Raw genomic sequence first — 23119 nt, forward strand, 5'->3', positions numbered from 1 at the left:
TTTGAACAGATCTGTGGTTTACTCATGAAAGGGAAGGAAAGGTTACCAATTCAGTTTGCTGATAATTCAATGCCCGTTCCCTCTAATTGTATTGAGAATGCACTGAATGTTTTCAAGGACAAAAGTGATATGGAATGTAAGTGAAATATAATATGAACAAGTAACTTTACAAATATTGCTTGTTCACAGTTGCCGGTGTTCAAATCTCCCTTCATCCAACATATTGATACATGAATGATTATCATCCCTCTACAAGATTTTTTTAAATCAGATTTAAGAGACATTTTCCCAGACACAATTTCATAGGAACATTTGTAAAAACTAAAACATTATTTTGGCACCACACAACTGAAGTTACTGTATGCACTTTCTACTCTCTTCATCTTGCATTGTAACAGTGATTGTATATGAGGGTATATTTCTGTTTTCTCAACTGCACTACACAGGCCTATATACATAGTGTTTGAGTCTGCTTCCCCTGCTGTGGTACCTGTCTGTTGCTCTTTACAAAATGACTATCTAATTATTTTTTTGTTTTGTATTAAAAATGAACAAAGGAAAACTTAACATTTCAGTTTTGACTTTTATGTTAACTGGCTGATCCTTTTAACCTGTGTTTCACTTTAAATGTATATGAATAATTATGGATTATGAATGGATGCATTCTTGCTTTCATCGGAACACAGTAACTGTGAGCAGTGTCTGTCAGAATTACTTACTTATTTTAAAACTACATATCTCACTGCTCCCAATTGTTCTGAACATTAGCCTACTATGTTTAAGGACCCCAAATAGAAATGACTTGGGTCGTGCGGACTCCCACAGGAAAATGTTGTGCCAGTAATCCAACGACTACTGTAGTTGAGTTTACAGGAGAGAAACTTCTAGCCGGTGGGGGAGAAAAATGTTAAATTAATCTGTTAGTAATTTTGTTGTGTGGACGGACCCCCTAGACCCCCCCACCCCCCCCCAATGACCCCCTGGCTGGACCCCACTACTATTTAAAGGCATTTGCTCTATTGAACAGTTCTGAAGCCTATATATGTACAATAATGGTATAAATTATGACATTCATTTCTTAACTACATTTCATTTATTTGTGCGCCATATGGAGATAATGTCACATAAACTTAAATATAAGTGGCACTGGCACACAAATGTATACAGCAAATAATACATACATAAAACATATCAGTAAGTAAAATAGTAAATACATAATACAATAAATCGTAAAATAACATTGAACAACTTTTATTATTCACATGGTGATATGATAATAACATTGTGATGACGCTAGAAGGGCGTGCGCGCGCCACGAAGAGCGCGAGCGAGCTCGTGGTGCGCGTGCCTGATCCTAAAGGCTGAATGCGGTAGGCGGAAAAAAAGACCCACACAGACAGACAGTGAGTCCGCCACACACACACACACACAGCAAGCAGAGCAGAGCACAGATCTACACAAGATCATCCTTTTTAGGACCCCTTATTGTCGCGTCCTGTCCTGTCGGCCTCTCACAGCTCTCGGGTGATTCAGGACGAGCCGGAGGGTGAGTTTGAGTAGTTTTACGAGCCCTAAAGCGTTGTTCTATTGCATAAATGTAGGTTTATACAATGACGTTATGTACTGGCTGTAATGTTTCTCTCTACTGCTGCTGCGCCTCTCCCTGTCTGTCTCAAAATGGCGGCCAAAACTGTACAGGAGTTAGAACTCATCATAATAAATAGAGAAATATTTAGGCGTGTACATGACAACGTAACATGTTTACGATGTTTGTAACGGCTTGACAGGGTTTTATGCTAACTGTACAATCATATGATATGCGTGATAGCGGGCCTGGGAGTCATTTTAGACCGGCTTTTAGACATGACCTATATTTAGTATTTATATATTTTAAGAGCTGGTCAGCTGGAGGTAAATGAATGTGGGGTTTGGGGGCTGGTTTTGGTTCTAGTTGGATTTCATTAGCATAGATGGCTGATGTTACGTAAGATAAAGAAGTTAAACCTGAAAGCTAATCGGAAGCCTAGCCGAAAATAGCAGATCTACAAGTTCACGGCGCGTCGTGGAAGCGACTCGCGGTGAGCTTGTTGATCTGGCAGGCATTTTCCCATAGAATTTGGCACGAGAAATCATGAGACTTAGCGCGACCGTCCTGGACAGAACATGTTCAATCTTCGTATTTATCTACTTTTAAAAGTGTCGACGGGAGATCGATGTCCACACTTCTTTTCTTAAAGTTGAATATGTTTTTTATCGATAATCAAAATGTTATACCATCCCATCAGCAATGCAAAACAAAGTTAGCAGGTGGCTAACTGTTTTTCACGACAGAAATGAGAAAACTGTGTGTGTGTGTGTGTGTGTGTGTGTGTGTGTGTGTGTTGCAGTCCTACACATGCTACTGTAAACATGAGTGCAGATGGATGTGTTGTATGATGATGATGATGACAGTGACACATGTCATCAACTCCAGCTTTGACGTGACATTTTGGTGTCAGTGTCAAGGAGCTGCCCCCTCTCTCCCTCCCTCTATCCTGTTTAGATGAAGCATATTCAAGGCATCATCGTGCCTTCAGTTCATGTGGTTGGTTGGCTTGTAGGAGGATTTGAAAGGCAGGGTGGAGCTCATTGAATACATTGTCAGTGTCCGTATTTGTTGCTGCTCTAGCTCAGGTCCACACTGTGCTATTTTTGTTCCAACCCTGGATATATTGAGCATTTTACTGCATATATGCGTGCCGTACAATAGTCTATAATTCTAAGATGTTTGACGACCAGCGTCTGATTGTGGATATTATTTATGACAAAAACAACCAAAGCAGAATCCTTGGATCTGATGACTTTTATGTATTTTATTATCTTGAGGCTACCCCTGAAAGGGTTATGCTCTAGTCTACAGTGTGTACACTAACAACAGTAGCTGATTCAGACAGATACAGTCATGTGATTTAATTTTGTCGTTGAAGAGAAAGATAAATTGTTCTTCTCGCTCTCTCTTCAGGTAAGATGGTCATTGTAGGGTTGAATAGTAAAGGCCTGCTCGTATTTTCTGTCTGCAGTCTGCTGATCTCAATGTTTGTTGTAATATGTTATTTGAATAATACCATAGTACCGGTAGTATTAGTTAAAGCCCAACTCTTTGAAAAATGTCTGAGCTCTGAACCAATTGGCGTGAGAGTAACTGAACTGCATTTAGGTTGTCATTGGCACTTGTGTCACAATACAAAGACAAAGTGGAAATGTTTAAGACTGTGAAGATGTTCAGAAAATGTAACTCAACCAGCATCAAAGACTGAACTTGAGAATGTTTTGAATTCTCCAAATGTCCTAACGGGGTGCATAAAGTAAAGGTGCCTGCATAATTTGTGTTGCTCTGACCTGGATTCTGGCTGCTGTTCAGAAAATAAGTGTTCTTCATGTTCATGACATGACATGTTTACAGTTTACCCAACCCATTGATTATTAACAGATGTCAGATGGTTGAACATGCATTCCTAGTCACTCCCAAGATTTAGGGTACCAGATTTCAATAAGCAATGTTCATGGTCGAATTGTGTTAATGTGCTCCTGCAGCTCAGTTCCTGCAGTATATTCAGTCAGTGATGGTAACACACTAGAAGAGGATGGATTGTCATTGTGATAAAAGTGCTTTGATCGGTGTCACTGTTGTAGCACATGGGAAAGATTGACATGTGAAAGATTTAGCAACCAAAAATGTCTTCTAAATTATGACAATTTTCTGAAAAACCTCATGTTTCTATATCAGTGGTTCTCAATATTTCATGTCAAGGACCCCAAAAAATATCTGTATGAATTTGGCTGCCGACCCCCATCTGAAAATATGTTCCCAGGGCTGGCAAGTAGTCTAAATGCGACAGCAGGTAGCATTTACTATGACATCAGGATCTCCATCCCTGATGATGTCATGTGACGTCACGAGACCTGGACGGCTTTGGGGATTTTTGAGTGAGTACACTGATGGACAAAAACGTACGATTTCATAGTAAATAACACTGTTATGGCCTAATTTGGGATATGGTATTATGGATTTTTGTTCTAGTGCAGGAATCAGTGGAGAATGCTATTATAAAGGTGAAGTGGCCTTGTGCCTTTGTAAAGTGTAATCCATACTACTTGGACTGTGAAATGGTTAGGTTATGGTACATACCGTATGTATGTATGTATGTATGTATGTATGTATGTATGTATGTATGTATGAGGAGCAGTAGCCTCCTTCACTGCCAACTGTTTTCCGCTTGTGGGTGGGTCCCTAAAATGCAAGCTGTATTTAAATGTTTAATCCCCCTAAGGCCTAGACGCACCAACGACATCCAACACCTTTCACCATGCTCTTTTGTTTGTGTGTTTCTCTGTACAGTTCAGAAATCTTATTGGTGCTCCTGGTGAGTTTGAAAATAACAGTTTGCTATACAAACTGAATAATTTATCTTTTTGACAGATGGGTGTACCGGTAAGTGTGGCAGCTAAGGTAATATTAATTGTGGGCATATTTAATGTTGCATGCCAGCATGGGCAACTCCTGTATGAAAATGTTATTGCCTTCAGCTGCTGTTTATTCCATCTGTGAATAATATCCATGATATGCAGCTTGCCTTAATCTCCTTTCTGTCAATCTCTGCTGCCACGTCAAATTGATGAAATTATTACCTACATGTGTATCTGTAGTGTACTGTACAATAAGAGTGAGAGGTCACATTGCCATGGCACTAACACCATGTCAGGCATAGAGAGGAGCAGATGTCCATGTGATGTTATTCCTCCACTTCTGAGTGGACAGTGAGTGCAGCTGCAGCAGAGGCTGACCTTTGAATGCCCTGGCTAGCTGGCTGGCTAGTAGTGACCTGATGCCCGCAGCTGCCTGACCTCAGCCACAGTGTGTGTATTTAGATGCTCTTTGTTGTCTCCACCAGGCCGAAGGCATGGGGAGAGGATGTTTTGCACTCCGTCCGTCCGTGTGTCCGTATGTCCATCCGTTCGTCTGTCTTAATAGCGGCTAATCTCAGGCACCATTGGTGCAGCCTGTTATAGCGCCACCATGAGGTCGGTTTTTGCAAAACATATTACTCGTACACATTTTATCCATACATCACGCTGGCAAATTGGTATACACTATCTCTATAGTCATGTTCAACACAGACTTGTCCGCTTCCCCATATTCCATCCCCATTGGCTAATATTGCCTTCCAAAGTTTTCAGGATTGGTCCGTTTTGAACAATATGCCTCAAATCTTGAACACGGCGTGCAATTTCCATTATATGTCAACTGGAAAGTAAAATTTGGTTGTCTTGCTGACTACTGGTATAGCTAGGTTATGGCTCAAAACCTGCATTTCCTTGATTTTCAGCGGACTTACCCATTTTTATTTGGCTTACACAATACACGGCGTCAATTGCACGTATGATTGAAATAGGCTAATATCCAGCCATAATGGTGTTGTTAGCTTCTTTCTGTGGTTTGGCATGGCATATACTCCTGAGGCTCCTTCAACCCTTTCCTCCCAGAGTACTCCCTGGGTAGATCTGTGCTCTGATCTCCAAATCATCCCTCTTCTTTCAAAGGACTCCTGACAGTGGCGATGATGGGGCGGCTGTGATTTTATTGGCCACATGCACTTGCACTTGCCTGACTGCTGTTAGCAGTCAGCAAGATATATATATATATATATATATATATATATATAGGGATGCACCGAAAGGGAAATTCTTGGCCGATACCGAATATAGGCAACAGTTGGCCAGAAACCGAATATGATTAATATTATATATATTTTTCCTACCGTTGCTGTCATGGCCGTATCTTAAAGCTACCTGATTTATGGCAAAATAAATGTTTATGGCAAAACTTAACTTAATAATAATCACTATTATGGGTCCATAAAACATTTTGAATGCATTAATTGCATACACTATTCGGTGATATATTTTCTGCCTATTCGAGCCGAAATATTATATTACGAGCTGGTGCTTTGGTGTGTGCTGCTGCTAGATCCTATGCTGTTGTCATGCAGTAGAACTACAGTGTGAACTGCGAAGGAGGCTTATTTTATGCGTTGTAATCACAAGCCATTTACTTTTGCCTGGCTACACATTGTCTTCTTTAATGTAGCTGCAGGTACACTTTAATGAATCATTTGAAAGAATTGCACATCAAGATATTGACATTCTCATTTTGAATGTAGCCTAAACAATTTATAGGAAATTGTCTTCTGTTTTCAACCTTGACCCTGTTTTTAACCTTGACCTGCGTCTTGACCATGTGGAAGAAACAACGGAAGACATCTGAATCAAGTAAATTAATAAATTCATGGAGGCACAATAATGACAATATTGAATTGTCAAATAAAGAAAGGGAAGAGCAAATGCACAGTATTGAGACATGTAGACCATTGTTTTGTCTTCATTATCCCTTTAGGCTTATTGGCCAGCACTACCAAGCTGTATTACCTGATTAAAGAACTGCCAACCTTAATGGCTGGAAAATGCAGATGGAGAGCCTAGATCATGAAACCCATTTCATCATTTGTGGAATTGATTACATTAGGTGCATTCAAACCTCTGCCAGAGCACCCCATTGTTGCTCTGGAGATACTTGCTGGAAAACATTTACAGAATAGCTAGCCATTAATCTGTATAGGAAGGTACCCTTTACATATGGCATGATTCTATTCGCTCATAAAAACATTTTTTGACCATATTATATAGCAATTTGTAGTAAGGTAAATCCGTCACATATCTTCCAATGAAGATATGTGCATCTGTGTTTTTGTCTGTATGCACATTTTTGTCCCAGATAACATGCTTGGATCGTGCTCTCAGTCTGGAGTGGACTAACATCGCTGTGTCTGTAGTGACTAGTGAGTGAGCCTATATACAGAGGCCTATTTACCGGGTTCAGTCTGAACCCTGAGCACTCTGAGATTCCTTGTGAATGAAAAGTGCAATATAAATAAAATTCATTATTATTATTATTACCCTTTTTGTTTAACCCATTCTGACCTGAGATCAGATTCATACGAGGTTTCCGCCGGACACACACTGGTCTGATGAACCCATTCTGACCTGAGATCAGATTCTAAAAATGTCAGTCGCTCTTCGATTTAAAAAAAATAGCAGACCTACAAGCTCGTATCGCGCCACTCGGTGGCGCGATATGAGCTTGTAGATCTGCTATTTTTAAATAGCTAAAGCATAACATGATGCTGACACCAAAATGGGTGCCCGGTCAGAATGGGTTAAAATACTATTTAACCTTTTTGAACAGAGGACTTGGCATATCCGTTGTATTTAGCTGGATATTGTTACCATACCTCACACTTGCCTCATCACTTCCGGGTCGGCCGGATGAGGGTTGCTCTTCTTTGTTTGTTGCGCATTTCACTGGCACTACCCTCACAATACTGCCTATGGTAGCTGCATGGAATCGGTTAATTGCTCCAATTGGTTGGACAAACATGCAGGAGGTATACACTGATGTCTTAGCTTCTACTTATAGAACTGCTACGCGGGTGGTGCCAAACAACCTCATTTACAACAAAATGTGTCAGTAAGACTTCTGTTTATAATCATGGTAAGGTCAAGAGTGCATGGTGCTCCCTATAGGCAAGCTGAAAGGCCATTGGATGCTTGCTGCTTGGACACTGCAGGCAGAATGCTCAATAACACAAACAACAAATGGAATAGAGGGTATGCACATGCATAAAGTGAATTGCAAATCGAGTGACAAAGTGAGTTTAACATAATCTAATACAATCAGGTAGGACTTATGTTTGCAATGTATGGCTGTCAAGGCCAGAAATTCGTTTTTTTGCCACTCAGTAGGCGTTCCCGCATAACTTCCGCGTATGGTGGTGATGTCATGCGCATAGCCGCATACCCTCTATACAAATACATATGGTAGTTAGTTATACCATAGAGTTAAATATATACTAGAGTGCGGACAGCCCCGCCCTCACTATTCATGTCAATGGAAGTTGCTTCATGAAGGAGCGCTCTGTGTTAAACCCCAGCTGCATGCTCTTTTGATTGTGCTACAGTACATGCACAAGCAAAACCGCCCGCCTGCAGTTCCAGCTTTGGCCAGTAGGGATTGGGCAGCTTCAATGTTTCCCAGTCGCTCTGGGGGCTTGAGTTAAGTTATACACATTCCCGTTCAAATCAGTAGTATTAAGAAATAATGCAACCCGAATCATGTTTTTATGTAATCTGAAATGTAGCTAATATTGCATCTAGTTTGTGTGATGCTGGTGACGACTCGTGATAGGCAGGTGTCTTAAAAAGTAGTGGTGCTGGACTGTGCTGGTGCTGCTGCTGACACATAACGGCTAAAGTAGTATAGGCTGGAATTGTTGCACATGCAGCAAATTGGCTTTCTCTAATAGTTTGTCTCAGTCTACTCTACAAACGTAATTTTAGGTCAAGCCATTTCTTCTTGACTTCATCAATGGTGGGTCTCTCTGCTCAGTCTGCTGTCAGTTATAACAGCATTATTGTGGCATGCTTTCTTTTAATCAGTTCCAGTCACTCCAGCACTTGCACTTACTACTAAAAGAAATCAGCCTTGCATGATTACAAATAGAACTTTCTATTTCAGAGGTTGAAAGGATTTTCACCGTGACCTGTATTTGCGCACGACACGTGCCTGCATGGCACGCCTTTCATGATGTTGATTGTTGTTGTCTGCTGAAGTAAGACGGGGATTATGAATCAAAAGTATCCAGTCAGGTCAAGCATCCAAGCATCCAAGTCAGGTGACTTCACAAGATGTGAAGTCAACAGCAGAAAATAAACACTCCTATCAGGTCACTTGAATTTCCCTTGCTGGAGTCAGTGGCATTTGGTCCACAGCCAAAAACGCCAAGTAGTATGTAAAAATAAAAAGAGGTCCAAGGGACTCTGCTCCAGTCAAGTGAAAGCCTTTATTATAACGGCATGGCAAAGATTATTAAAATACAGACCAACGTGTTTTGGCTATACATGCCTTTGTCAGGGTCTCATCCTCTATTCAACGCCAAGTGCTATGTTTTGGAATCAGAGGTGACGTCAAGTTATTGAATGTTTGTAAAATGTTAGACCAAATGCCTCTATCGTTATTGTGATGATTGCTTAGTAGCACTGTTGCCTCACAGCCATACACACGCGCATGCAAGGTACTCCTGCCAGTGCCCTTGACCAAGGTACTGGCAATACAACTCCAGTTGGGCCCTGAGCACTGCAGGGTAGCTGCTCACTGCGCCGTAGGATGTGTCACGTGTAGCATGGGTTACATGCAAAGGACACATTTCCCCAAGTGGAAAATAAAGACAAATCTAATCTGTAATATACAGTTTCTGTAAAACAATAATAATAAATCTGAGCTATTTTTTTAATGTTTGGACCATTTGTGTTTTTGAAAGGCATCATGCCATCAAAGTCATCATGCCATATCATATGATATCTCAAATCCCAGGGCCTAGGGTCTCTAGACTGAAGGCCTATCATAGTAGTGTACACAAGTAAGACGCGCAAACGCGTGAAGCGAACGCAGCTTGTGTGTGTGTGGTTGTGTGTGCGTGTGTGTGTGCGTGTGTGCGTGTGTGTGTGTGTGCTACAGCTGCGCCCTGTGTGTGTGTGTGCTACAGCTGCGCCCTCTGGTGGTGGGCGGGTGGTGTAACAGTGGGACAGACACACACACAGACACACAGACACACACACAGACATTCAGCCCTTGCTGTCATAGTAAGTGGCTCACTGCGTTCGCAAATACATGTCTGTTGGTGAGATACCACAAACCTCTGATAGCGCCTTACATTTTCACGAGTCTCTTATGCAGCGCCGGTTATTTTTGCCATCTTGACAGATTCTAAGCTTAATTCATGTTGATGTTGAATGTCAATCAGGTCTTTCATATTCCATGTTTCAGTTTTCCCACAGACTTCGGGGCTTTTCTGACAACCACTCTTGTGAAACGTTTGCTGACACATGACATTCCCCAGATGTTTTCTAATATGGGGCTTTCCTGTTTTAGTTACATGGTTTCGGTCCAGTGTTTTTGCCCCGAATACCATGTGAGTCAATCCATATTTGAAATATTTAGGCCTAGTTCTACTTCTGTGTTATGCTTAGCTACATAAACGTGTGTGTGTGCGCGCACACAACACGCGCACACACACACACCCCTAACTTCTATGAACAAGGCTCATTAGAATTCCTGGCATGGCCTTCCACTCTCCCACTGTTAAACTGTCAAAGAGAAGCAGAGAGACGTTTTTGCAGTTGTCCAGTGAAAACTGTTGTCTTCATGACTAACGACACTGTAACAGCATTGAAGAACGTCCATGCCAACACTCGGAGCATTCATTGCTATTTTCTCAAATGGGCTTCCTCCATTGTGTTGATTTTCGCTGGCAATACAAAAGACATGAGAATCGATGAAAGGAAGACGCATCCCCTTTATTAACCATCAGTTGGTAGATTTATAGGAATGCAGCGAAGACTACTGCATCCAGTCCAGCCCAGTGTCCCTGAACATCTAGACAAGGCTTTCATTTTGTTATTTATTTCATTTCTTACTGCTGAGCCAATTACCCTGATTGTATGATGGTGCAAACCGTGTGCCTACTGCTGAAGTGCACAGATAAGATGTGCTGACATAGGCAGGGGGGTGTCTTACACACACAGGGGGTCCTACCAGTTACCAACAGCAGGGAGGGAAATATCAACTTCATAGCAGATTTAATACATCGTTGCACCACAGCCAGTCCTGGTCAGGTAGAGAAATATTGTTGATGGAGATCAAATGCTGTGTACAGAGAATGTGAGCAAAAGCCCCTTCACAGCATTAACATACTGCATTATACCACAAGTAAGACGCGCAAACGCGGGAAGCGAACGCAGCTCGTGTGTGTGTGTGTGTGTGTGTGTGTGTGTGTGTGTGTGTGTGTGTGTGTGCTACAGCTGCGCCCTGTGTGTGTGTGTGTGTGTGCTACAGCTGCGCCCTGTGTGTGTGTGTGTGTGCTACAGCTGCGCCCTGTGTGTGTGTGTGCTACAGCTGCGCCCTCTGGTGGTGGGCGGGTGGTGTAACAGCGGGACAGACACACACACACATACACAGACATTCAGCCCTTGCTGTCATAGTAAGTGGCTCACTGCGTTCGCAACCACTGCACTCTTGGTTGATAATAGAATAGTTTTGACAATGCTTAATGATCTCTGGTGTGCTGGGGGGGGGGGGGGGGGGGGGTTTAGAGACGGGGAACAGGGAAATTGTGCACTGAACTAAAGATGAATTGCTATTACACGTAATTATTATGGGCAATATAGTAGTGAATTAAATTACGTAACGACACTGAGTGATCACATATTTTCTCAGTATGATCTCCTACAATTTACAATTTCTCATGGCTTTTTGTCACCACCAGAATACATTGTCTTTACTCCCAGGAGAGGTGCACACTGCACACCTTACGTCACGCTTCCTTTTCATTCATAGCTTGTGAGTAGTTGAGTACAGTAGTACTGTGTACGTACATGCTTGATGCATCTGGCCTCCGGTAGGGGTGCAGGCACCCCTTTCACCCATGTCACAAGAGTCAACCTGTTATCATGGTCAGCAATTTATTAATTAACCCATTCTGACCTGAGATCAGATTCATACGAGGTTTCCACATGGACACACACTGGTCTGATTAACCCATTCTGACCTGAGATCAGATCCTAAAAATGTCAGTCGTTCTTCGATTTTTCTAAAAATAGCAGACCTACAAGCTCGTATCGCGCCACTCGGTGGCGCGATATGAGCTTGTAGATCTGCTATTTTTCAATAGCTAAAGCATAACATGATGCCAACACCAAAATGGGTGCCCGGTCAGAATGGGTTAAGAATTGAATTCCTTGTCTGAATCTGACTAACTTTAATTTGTACTTGTAGTCGGTGTTTTCGTGCAAGCTTCTTGTCGTGGTGCGGATCAGGTTCAGTCCATGGCCTTATGGATGAGTTACCCCAGAGACCTCTGGCCAATCTCACGTGCGTGCATGTTTTTGAGATGTTCCCTCATGTAGCTCTTAGCTTTTACACTACAGGATACAACTTTGTCTCGAGTTTCCACAAACCTTCTGTTTACTGACCAATTTTTTTATTTCCAATCCAAACAGGGCTTCACTCAAAAAGCTAATCTCGCTCATAGAGCGTACGCTCTCTCTCTCCATGGTAGAGTTGGCTTGAGAACTATTTGCAATGCTGTTGCTGTTGAATCATTGGCTCTTTTTTATCTCAATGAATAGTTCTGCCCTGCATTTGATTTGACTTTCACTTTGCTTTGAAATTCCCATGGCCCTCACCCTCACGTAACAGCATTATGTATGCAGCCCCATTTGCCATCACCGTCCTATATGGGGGAAAAAAAACACAGGGAAAGGGGAATAGGAAATGATTTATTATTAATATAAAATTGATAATTGAATAATTAACGGAACAATTACCGGTATGTGCATTGTGCCCCTTTTCCTTGGCTCCTTGTGACAACTTGACTTTTGTATTTGTGGACCTGTTAAGTGTTTATCAGGGTCCAGAGGTCCGTTGGTGCCCAGGGCAGCCAAGGCTCTGATAACCTGTTCTGTTCTGCTGCACCATCAAAGTGTCAAGTCCACCTCTGATAAGCAAAGCATAGCTGTTTGTTTTACTGTTATGGATACATTATGTCATACAGGGTAGGCATGGCTTACCTCTCTGATTTGGATATGTCTAGCATACAGTACTAAGAAGGAAAGGATAACTTTTTCAGTGAATCAAAAAACTGGCAAGCATGATTTTTCTTTTATCTAAGAAATAATAAAATATTACAGACAGTACAACGGAATTGGTGACGTGTGGGTGGTAAAAAGCCCAATCTACAAGCTCTGACACATTTGTGAGCTTGTAGATCGTAGGCATATTTTTTAAATGTATTAAAAGATATTTATTCGGGGGCCTTTTCTGCTTTATTTGATAGTATACAGTAGAGTAGACTGACAGGAAATGGGGGAGAGAGAGATGGGGAGTGACACACAGCAAAGGTTGTCTGGATCAGGACGCAAACTCGCAGCCTAAGTGCCATCCGGGCCATCAATTTAGTTGTTTTAATAATCAATTAATTAAATTGGATTTAACTTAAATAGTAGTTATAGTTTTGTGTTCTTTTCTTATACAGACAGTAACCGTTCTGAATAATGACACTAAATGTGCTTTAGTTTCATAGCTTAGTTTCATAGCATAGTTTAATGTCCCCTGTGTGCCATCTATCATATGCTGAGGAGCAAGAGGAATGCATTGAATGTTCCTTGCCGTTTCTAGGGTGTTTCCCAGTCTTCAGCCTGTTGTCTAGACAGATGTATCTGCCACTGCACTTCCCTAGTACAGTCACTTTCATATTGAATTATGACCAATACTAATTGTCTTTGCGACAGGTTGCTGAAAATCTTATATTCTTTGGTGAATTAAATTAAACTAATACATTTATGGCACACACAACACAAATAAACTATAATTTACTGTTATTCCAGACGGTGACAGAATAGATAGTGTAGTGCCATCATCAGCATGGCTACTGAACTGTGTTTGTAAACAATAGAGGTGTTTTTTGTGAACCGAAAAGCAGCCGTTACTTCCATGGCTGTACTGCTGTGTCTGTGTCCTGTTTTCTCCTTTCCGTTGGTGAGGTGGGAAGTGAAGCTGCTGCCTGCGAGAATCTGGGTCAACCTCTTCCCTCTGCATGTGTATCTATGGAGAATTCCTTGTACTGTAGGCGTCGGCCAGAGCTGTGACAAGACTGGTGACAGCACAGGCTTTAACTGTCAGAGTAGGAATTAGGTAGCTGTGTGTGACTGGAAAGCACAAGTGGGACGTATGGGTTGAGATAAAACATCTGATCGAACGGATCATGGGAACTGTATGCTGTTGGCTAGAGTAGACAATATACATCCTGGTGTGTGTCCACACAATCATTGTGTGGAATAAACGTCGTCGTAACCATTCACCAGGGTCTGGGCCATCCCTTATTTGTGACCAATTATCACCTCAATATAGGCTATTGAGGTGATTAGTTGAGTTCAGTTGATTGAAAAAACAACAATTTCTCAGAATTTACATGACTTTTGTTTTTTACTTTTAATTGTTACTATTCTTATAAAATTATTGACTCCTTCTTTGTTAGGTTTTATTATAAGTATAAGAGTATTGACTTATCCTCTGCTTGTATTATTCAAATTAGCAGGCCAATTATAAGACATAAAAGCAATAAAGTGTATTTTACTGTCTTGCACTGTCAATAAGTGATCACAACAGTGTTCATGTGGCCCAAAATTCCCTGGGTTAGAAAGTGTTCACGGTTAAAAAGAGGCTTCATCTGTCCAGATGCCTGCGTTCTCATGTGAACCGGTGAAAGATGATGACACTCTCCCTTGGCCTATATGAGCATGTTCACCTACATCCATCATCCAGCCGTTCATATTTTATGCCGTCATCATGCATACTTAACGCTGTCACTGACCTTCTATTCTATTTCCTTTGTCCTCTCCAGATGCAGTGCAGGCCTGGCTGGTGACCGGTTCTGCAGGCTATCCACTCTTGTCCCTGTAGCCAGTGAGCCAGTTGGGGGACAGAGTCCTGTGGTGTCCCCCCTCCCTCCCTTCCTTCAAGTCTGAAAGCTTTAACTGGACCCTAACAAACTAACTTAACCACTGGACTGGAGTGCAGAACTTTAGGACATCTGGTCCAGTGTTGGATTTTGACCGCTCGTCATCATCATCTCCTGACAGAGGAGGGAGCAGAGCCAAGCAGCTGCCCAGCACGGCACGCTTCCCTTCCACTTTTTTTTGGATCACCTGACCTCCCTGGCCCCGCCCACACTGCGCCGTCACCATGGTGCTGTCACAACGGCAACGAGATGAACTGTAAGTCGTCGTAAACTGTATTTGGGGGAAAAAGCATTACATGTCATAATTAAGCTAGAACTAGCCATACTTCAAAACAAATGCAGACTGAACCAACACCTAAAGTGTCAGTTATACTTATCATGCACCGAAAATAGATCTATATAGCTCACAGTCACAATGCGTCATTGTGCAACACGTAGTTTGGCTATTTTTGGTTCATTTTCACAAGTACAAGTACTTTCTGCTAGAATGCTTTGTTCCTGATATCTTTGCACACCCGGTACATTTAACCCATTCTGACCTGCGATCAGATTAAAAAAATGTCTATTACATCCTGACAGTTTCATTATTAACCCATTCTGACCTGAGATCAGATTAAAAAAATGTCAGTCGTTCTTCGATTTTTCAAAAATAGCAGACCTACAAGCTCGTATCGCGCCACTCGGTGGCGCGATATGAGCTTGTAGATCTGCTATTTTTAAATAGCTAAAGCATGACATGATGCCGACACCAAAATGGGTGCCCGGTCAGAATGGGTTAATAGCATCAGTTATTCTAACTCTTGACCTGTAATCAAATGAGAAGGAAAGACGAGGCAAGCCGCTGGCAACCGCATTGCACCAGAGTATTGTATTTGGTACCAATAATGACCGAATCAGTGAGCCTGCTGAATGTCATTTATAAGCCTGTTGGTAGCCTACATGAGCTTAACAATAGGTTTTGTGCTTAGCTGTACTGCCCATGGTTTCCAGAACGTGCTAGTCCTGTGTCCTGTTCAGTTTGAGTTTCCAGGCTTTCCAGAACGTGGTAGACCTGTGTCCTGTTCTGGTTGATTTTCTATGTACTGCCGTTCGAGGCTTCGAGCTAATCAGGTGTAGCCCAAGACAAAAATAAATACAAAGAAAGACATGCCATCTCCGGTTTATTTCCAGTGTTTGTGTGATGTAGGTAGCCGCCTTTTTAGGATATCGGAATTCATTCCAATGGGAACGTGAACACGGCTTCAGACCCATTCTTTAGCCCCTGAACTAAATATTGGATCAGATCGTCACAAGCCACACAATATTCCAAGATTTTCATACTGAAATGGCTTTTATCAGTGAGACAAATCAGTAGAAAATCGACTTTATTATCAACCTTTCTCTGTCTGGGACAGTGCCCACAGGAGACCATTTGTAGGAATATCTTTTCTACAGCTATGTCGATTCATACACCTGTGCTCCAGCAGCTAAATGGGGAGTACTTGAATGCTACAATAGAGCTCTTGACTCCTCCTTGCAAATCAACCACCCATGTTTGTGCTAAACTACTTGATTCAGAGACATACAGAGCAACATATTTAAGTTATTTAACTGTATCTCGCCTTTTTAGAGAAGAAGAAAATAATCAATGATCAATCAATAAGCACATACGTTTTCCTAAGATCCCATGGGGCTCACAGCCCAAATGTATTGATCCTCCCCCTGTCTGCCCCCAAAAAGGTTATAGTCATTACTCATTAGAAAAACACCCGCTGTCACTTTTTTTATGAAGGGTGGAGAGTGAAAATACATACATACATCTGGAAGCTTTGGTTACCCCCAGAAAAAGTAACAGTTTTGGACACGGCAGAGATGATATACAGGTATATATTATAATTCTGTCCCAGATTTCTGAAATCTGTTGACGTTATCGTCCGCTGTAGGCAACCAAGTTTGGCACACAGACAAAGCGATATCTGCTCATGTGCTGTGCAGTGAAGTGATGTGTGTTGGATCAAGGGGAAAATGTGATAGAGATGCTGATAATGGGGCAGCTTCAGCCCTCCTGAGTCGGAGAGCTTTGTAATTAACCCCTGAGGTGGAGCAGAAGATGGTTAAAGACAAAAGGGAGGGAGATTGGAGGAAAGAAACACGCCAACGGTTGCTCGTTTAATTAGCACTCTGTAGTGAAGTGCTTTGGTGCGACAACTGAAATTACATGGCTGGTTCACATTCATAATATCAGAGAGCATGTATTTGTGTAAGAAATCTTTAAGTAACTAGAACTTCACTCTATCGAGTGCATACTTGCTTGTTGCACACTAGTAGGCCATAAATGGCCAACTAGTGCGCAAGCAGAGCGCGCAAGTACTTTCGACCGCTGTAGGTGTAACTATTTGTTACCTACCTACTTTATGCATATAAACACTTTGGTGCAAAAAATACTTTGCACCAAAAACCGTGATGACGTAAGAGATATGGTAATTTGTGGTCGTTTGGTCCCAGCAAAACAGGCACAGATTTGATGTTTTTCTGCATAAACATCGAATGGCGGGACAGCTGTCACGGCGGAAGAGACCGGGCGAAATTATTACTTGCGCGCTCTGCTTGCGCAAGTAATTAATCTCATTGATGTAGATCAAGCTCTTATTTGTTTTGGAAATGACTAAATGAGCCGAGTTGTCTTTAGGAATGGTGTTTTCTAGGGATGTGAAAAAAAGTTGAAAATCGACTTGATTTTTGACTCATGCTCACCGCGAGTCGAATAAATATTTATTATTATTATTAGTAGTAGTGTTTTATTTAAATTTTTGTAATGGCTTGTTATAAAACGTTATAAACGTTGCTGTTTCAAATGTTTTCCAAATGAGGGAGGTACGTGTGTCTGTGTGTGACACTCCTGTGCTGCTACTGCTAATAGCTAGTTAGCTAATAGCTAGTAGCTAGTGCTAACTGTGCCGGTCGACACATCATGCATGGTTGTCATGTTGTGGTTTGAGAATAGAATTGACGCGTATATCTATTCTACGTCCGAGTATAGACATGGTAGCGCCCCGGCCCCACCTTCCTCTGATTGGCCTACCGACACTGCCAGTGTTCACCAGACTTTCCTCAGAGGTGGATAGCTATACTGTATGTTGGATAGTCTCCCGCGAGGTTATTCCGTGCCGTGGTGGGAAATAAATTCATAATATATACAATATAATACAAGAGAATGACAGCTTGGCACGCGCGACAGTAACTTTTATGTTTTGTAGAAGAGGCAAACTATGTCGTTTATTTTTCATGTGTACAGTGTAAACTTGAAACATTATTGTACTGTAAAAGGTCTCTTTTCCCTTGTATGTTTTTTTTTTTTTTTTTTTTTTTGTAAGATATTTTTTTGCGGCTTACGCCTTTTATTGATTTTTGAAGGGACAGACAGTAGGCTGACAGGAAACGGGAGAGAGATGGGGGGATGACATGCAGTAAAGGCCGTGTCGGGTCCGGGAGTCGAACCCGCGGCACACTGCGACTGGATCACCAGTCCGGTGCCCAGACCGTTACGCTACGGCCTGGGCCTCCCTTGTATGTTTTAGTATAATCATACTATAATTCTAACAATGTGTGTCCGTGTGTCTGTGTGACAGAAACACTGTCATAGCTCCACACTGCCATAGCTCCACACTGTCATAGCTCCACACTGTCATAGCTCCACACTGTCATAGCTCCACACTGCCTGCACCAAATCACTCCCACTTTTCACACATAATTTACCATAATAATATGGAGGGCGTAACGAAGACCTTTTTTCGATTTGACACATTAATGATTATTAAATTATTAAAATAAAAGTTACTGTCGCGCGTGCCAAGCTGTCATTCTCTTGTACTTGTATTATTTCCCACCACAGAGTAACTTTGTGTCTCGGAGGACAGTCTGGTGGGACCATTGGGGCAAGACGGGCATTGTCGGTAGGCCAATCAGAGGCAGGCGGGGCGTTGCCATGTCTATGCTCGGACGTAGAATAGATATACGCAGAATAGACCCCATCGACCCAGGGTGTGGGGTGTGGGGTGGGGGGGTATCTTTGCACTGATGCGCTGTCCCATTGGTCGTGTGCTCGTGTTATGAGCCAATGGCTGCAGCTTCCCAGCCCCCAGATTCACAGCTCACACACAGTGTTGTTTTATTATAAGTGACTTGTTTTTCTGTAAAGTTGCTTGTAAATAATTGTAGTTGCAGGTTGCATTTTTTGGGTCTTGTTTTTAAAAGTGTAGTTGTTTATTTGGGCTTGTTTCTAAAGTGTAGTTGCTTATTTGGGCTTGTTTCTAAAGTGTAGTTGCTTATTTGGGCTTGTTTCCAAATGTTGTTTAAACCAGTGATTCCCACACATTTTCATGTCAAGGACCTCCAGATTAATGTATTTGTCGAACTAAGGACCTAAGGATTAAGGATCTGGACATATTTTGTGCCAGGAACCCCCATACAAGATTTGTGTTGTTGGTAAAATGTTTCAAAGAATATTTCACATTCTGTAAAAGAAAATAATAATAATTCCATGATTGTTTTGAAAATAGCAGATCTACGTGACGCGTTGTGAGCTTGTAGATCGGCTATTTTCAAATGGCCTAGTAGTTGTTTTCATAGACCTGAATGCTTAATTCTCTCACAAACTGGCAACTCTCACACACGCAGTAAAGTAAACTCACTGACTGGTCCGCTCTTCTCTGAGCAGTGAGCGCTCTTCTCGTTGGGAGGACTGAGTGTCCGAGAGCAGGACGGAGTTGTCAAATAAATCACACCGTCAGAATCGTACTGTATTTGTTCCCCATTATAAAACGGAACAACGTGCGTCCCGTATCGGTTCATTACGGGTCTCGTGACAGGCTGCAGACACTTGAGAGTTGGGACATAGCCAATAGCACCACTCCTCCTCTTTATTTTACAAAATAAAGATATTATTTTATTATTGGGCTTTGATGAAAATTCTAAACATATGGATGCAGCTGCAGAAGTTGTATTGCTTAAAGGAATGCATAGTTGCGTTCTCAACTGCTTCGATTTATCGATTTTCCAAATATGAGTCGTTTGACATCCTTAGTGTTTTCTATCTTGTCCCTTCCACTCATTAAGAATGCAGTATCGCTCACATGACAAGGCACTTGTCATTCCCAACAATGTCTTTCTCTGTGTTGTTAGATTAGCTTCGCGCACCGAGGCCGTTGGTATGGAGAGTCCTATTGGAATGCTAATCTCCTGTGCTCCACTCTATTCACGACAAGCTCTTCCATTTCTTTCTTTTACTCCTTTCCACTTCTGTTACGTAAGCTTCGAGCCTTGTAACTTATACAGGAAACCAGTGTTTTGGCCCACTGGGCCATGTCATGTGAGAGCTGTCTGTAGGCCTGGCTACTGGCACTGAGGCACTCTATCCTCATAACGCTCTCGACATGAAGCACTACCCAAATTCCAGTCGCCACTCACCCCCCAGCGGTCGGCTTCCTGGAGCCCTGGTGGGAAAATTGGCAGCCATTTTGATCGGTGCAGTTAAGAAAATGAAGCAGTGAAGACACGTTGACCCAGACCTATAATAATAATAATAATAATAATAAAACTTTATTTGTATAGCACCTTTCATGACATGAAATGCAGCTCAAAGTGCTTTACAGAACAATGGAGAATAAAAGAAAAGCAAGGCAACGACATAAAAAAAAAAACAAGCAGTATTAAATGCAATACAGTGAGGACATGAATAACAAAAAATAAAAATAAAGGATCAATTAAAAGCAATTTTGTAGAAGTGGGTCTTGAGCTGAGCTTTAAAAATGTCTACAGAGGCTGCCTGACGAAGGTACAGTGGGAGCTTGTTCCATGCCGACGGCCCGTAGAAGCAAAAAGCTGCTTCCCCGTATTTTTTAGTTGCCATTTATTTAGGCAAAGCGAGCAGGCCAGCAGTGGAAGACCTTAGCGGGCAGTTTGGGACATATTTAGGCAGGCAGTCATGTAGGTAGGAAGGTGCGAGACCAGAGTAAGACACGAGTTATGCAAACTCTGTTCACTTCATGGGGCCAGTCCAATGGCAGCTCTTCTACATAGACTTCTATTGAGCATGGGGATAACCGAAAGTTTACGGAATGCATTGAAGTCTATGGGCTGGCGCGAGTACATGAACCACGTGACCGGGCTGTTTTCTGCCCCCTCGCAACTCTTCTTTTAGATGGCTCTGCGGTTACCGCGACCAGTGTGCCATTTAAAGTTTGATCATTGTTTGTATACCGGTCAGGCTATTGATCATGGTTTGTATACTGGTCAGACAAATTTTCACAAATGGTCCATCCATCACTTTGGTTGTAAACAACATTATCCTGCACCCATGATGTGACCCCATGGCCTTTCCTCTAGCACCTCCTGACCTTTCGGAAAAAATGTTTTTGTGGTTCAATATGACGATGTGATGATTTGTTTCGGTCTACTGTGACATGCAATGTGCTGCACGCACACACACACACACACACACACACACACACACACACACACACACACACACACACACACACACACACACACACACACACACTCTGCTGTCCCAGTGCCCAATAGTTATTTTTGAAGCAGAAGTAGAACACTGTATTCCAAAAAAAGAGCACTGTTCTTTGTGCTGTTTTGTCAGCATCTCAGTCAGATGCTGTGATGGCGCAGCATCTTCCCAACAAATCTACTTTTATGAGCACAACTGATGAAAGGCACATTTGTGTTGGTTATCAGGGTCAGAGAGATTCATCCCCTTGAGCCCCCCTGGAAAAAATAGACTGAGAATACTAAGGAGAAGCACCCACCCACCACCTACCCATGTGCAAGATCACCAAAGCCCCGTTCTCTGTATTCCAGAGACATTCTCCTCGGATTGCTCCACGTCTTTAAGTCAAATAGATGTTTCATGTGACTCTGTTCCTTTAACCCATTCTGACCGGAGATCAGATTCATAACGAGGTTTCCGCTGGACACACACTGGTCTGATCAACCCATTCTGACCTGAGATCAGATTAAAAAAATGTCAGTCGCTCTTCGATTTTTCAAAAATAGCAGACCTACAAGCTCGTATCGCGCCACTCGGTGGCGCGATATGAGCTTGTAGATCTGCTATTTTTAAATAGCTAAAGCATAACATGATGCTGACACCAAAATGGGTGCCCGATCAGAATGGGTTAACAGATTCCCACAGCTGTTAAAATGATTAGTTCAACTTAAGAGATTTCACTACACAGAATGTACGAATGTACTGATGCACTTACGAAAAGGGGAATACATTGAGTATGAATGAATTGAATGTATGTATGAATTGAACATGATAAAGTCAAATATGAATACATTCATAATGTCATGCCAATACAGTCATATTGGCATGACATTAAATGCTTTGGTGCGGGTCCCATCAGAAGATGTGGTCAGGAGCCTCCAATCAGATCCTGCCTGATGGAAGGCAGGGTCTCCAGAGTCTGCCCCCGGGGGGCCATCTTGGTGGTGCCTGCTGAGCGCTGTCGGGCAGGTGGCAATTGACCTGAACAGATAGCACAGATAGAACAGATGCCACAAGTGAGACAAGGAAGTAGGAGGTGTCCTTTTAACAGTTTCCGTGGCGGGAATGGATTACTCCAGGTTAATGTCGCTGCCATATACGACAGACCCGCCTTTTGTTTTATGTGTTTAATCCGCTGTATTGTAATAAATAAATAGAAAATCCGTCTTCGTCGCGGAGAAAGATACTAGATGCATTCGCTTTGATGACGAAACCGGAAATCGTCACATGCTGTGGGCTGCTAGGGCTTCTGGGAAATTGAGGCCAATGGAAATGCATGGGGTGCAACGCCTCATTGAGACGAGTCTTGTGTGCGTCTTCCGGGTGCACCAAGATGGTGGATGATACGCTCGAATCATAACAAACCACGGGAGCTTTTTTTGCTTGATTTTCGCGGATTAAAAGCCCAAATAATTCAGCGTATGCTCTAAAGGTAATACAACAATCTCGGCAGTGAAGGGGGGTTGATTAAAATGCGGGTTAAGCGTGAAAAACAGTCAAACTGTTAAGGGACCCAGACATGAGATATGCTGATCTGATTGGAGCAGGACCGAATGGGTTCCCTTAAATTAGGCCGGGGAACCAAGTTGGACTTAAGTCTTTAACTTGCATATTAATAGAAATGAGTGCTATAAATACTTAACCCATTCTGACCGGGCACCCATTTTGGTGTTGGCATCATGTTATGCTTTAGCTATTGAAAAATAGCAGATCTACAAGCTCATAGCTTGTAGATCAAGCTACGAGCTTGTAGGTCTGCTATTTTTGAAAAAATCGAAGAACGACTGACATTTTTTAGAATCTGATCTCAGGTCAGAATGGGTCAATCAGACCAATGTGTGTCCAGTGGAAACCTTGTATGAATCTGATTTCAGGTCAGAATGGGTTAAACACCATACAGTGTTTCCCCTAT

The 23119-nt window shown here is 42.2% G+C and overlaps 1 protein-coding gene across 2 annotated transcripts in view; it reads left to right on the forward strand.

Annotated features, from left to right (window-relative positions):
- Nucleotides 1-23119, forward strand: part of LOC310864877 (lissencephaly-1 homolog A-like) — a 296805-nt gene that overhangs the window by 234755 nt on the left and 38931 nt on the right. Inside the window, exons 2-3 of one of the 2 annotated variants that reach the window (XM_083773697.1) lie at nt 1440-1546; nt 14553-14925. In XM_083773697.1, coding sequence (XP_083629823.1) covers nt 14894-14925 — 32 coding nt within the window. In that variant the 5' untranslated portion in view covers nt 1440-1546; nt 14553-14893. Of the gene's footprint in view, nt 1-1413; nt 1547-14552; nt 14926-23119 lie in introns of those variants that run through there. The other variant, XM_083773696.1, reaches the window with a different exon arrangement.

The sequence above is a fragment of the Protomyctophum parallelum genome (assembly GCF_964188405.1).
Source record: "Protomyctophum parallelum genome assembly, chromosome: 9".
In the NCBI taxonomy this organism is placed as follows: Eukaryota; Metazoa; Chordata; class Actinopteri; order Myctophiformes; family Myctophidae; genus Protomyctophum; species Protomyctophum parallelum.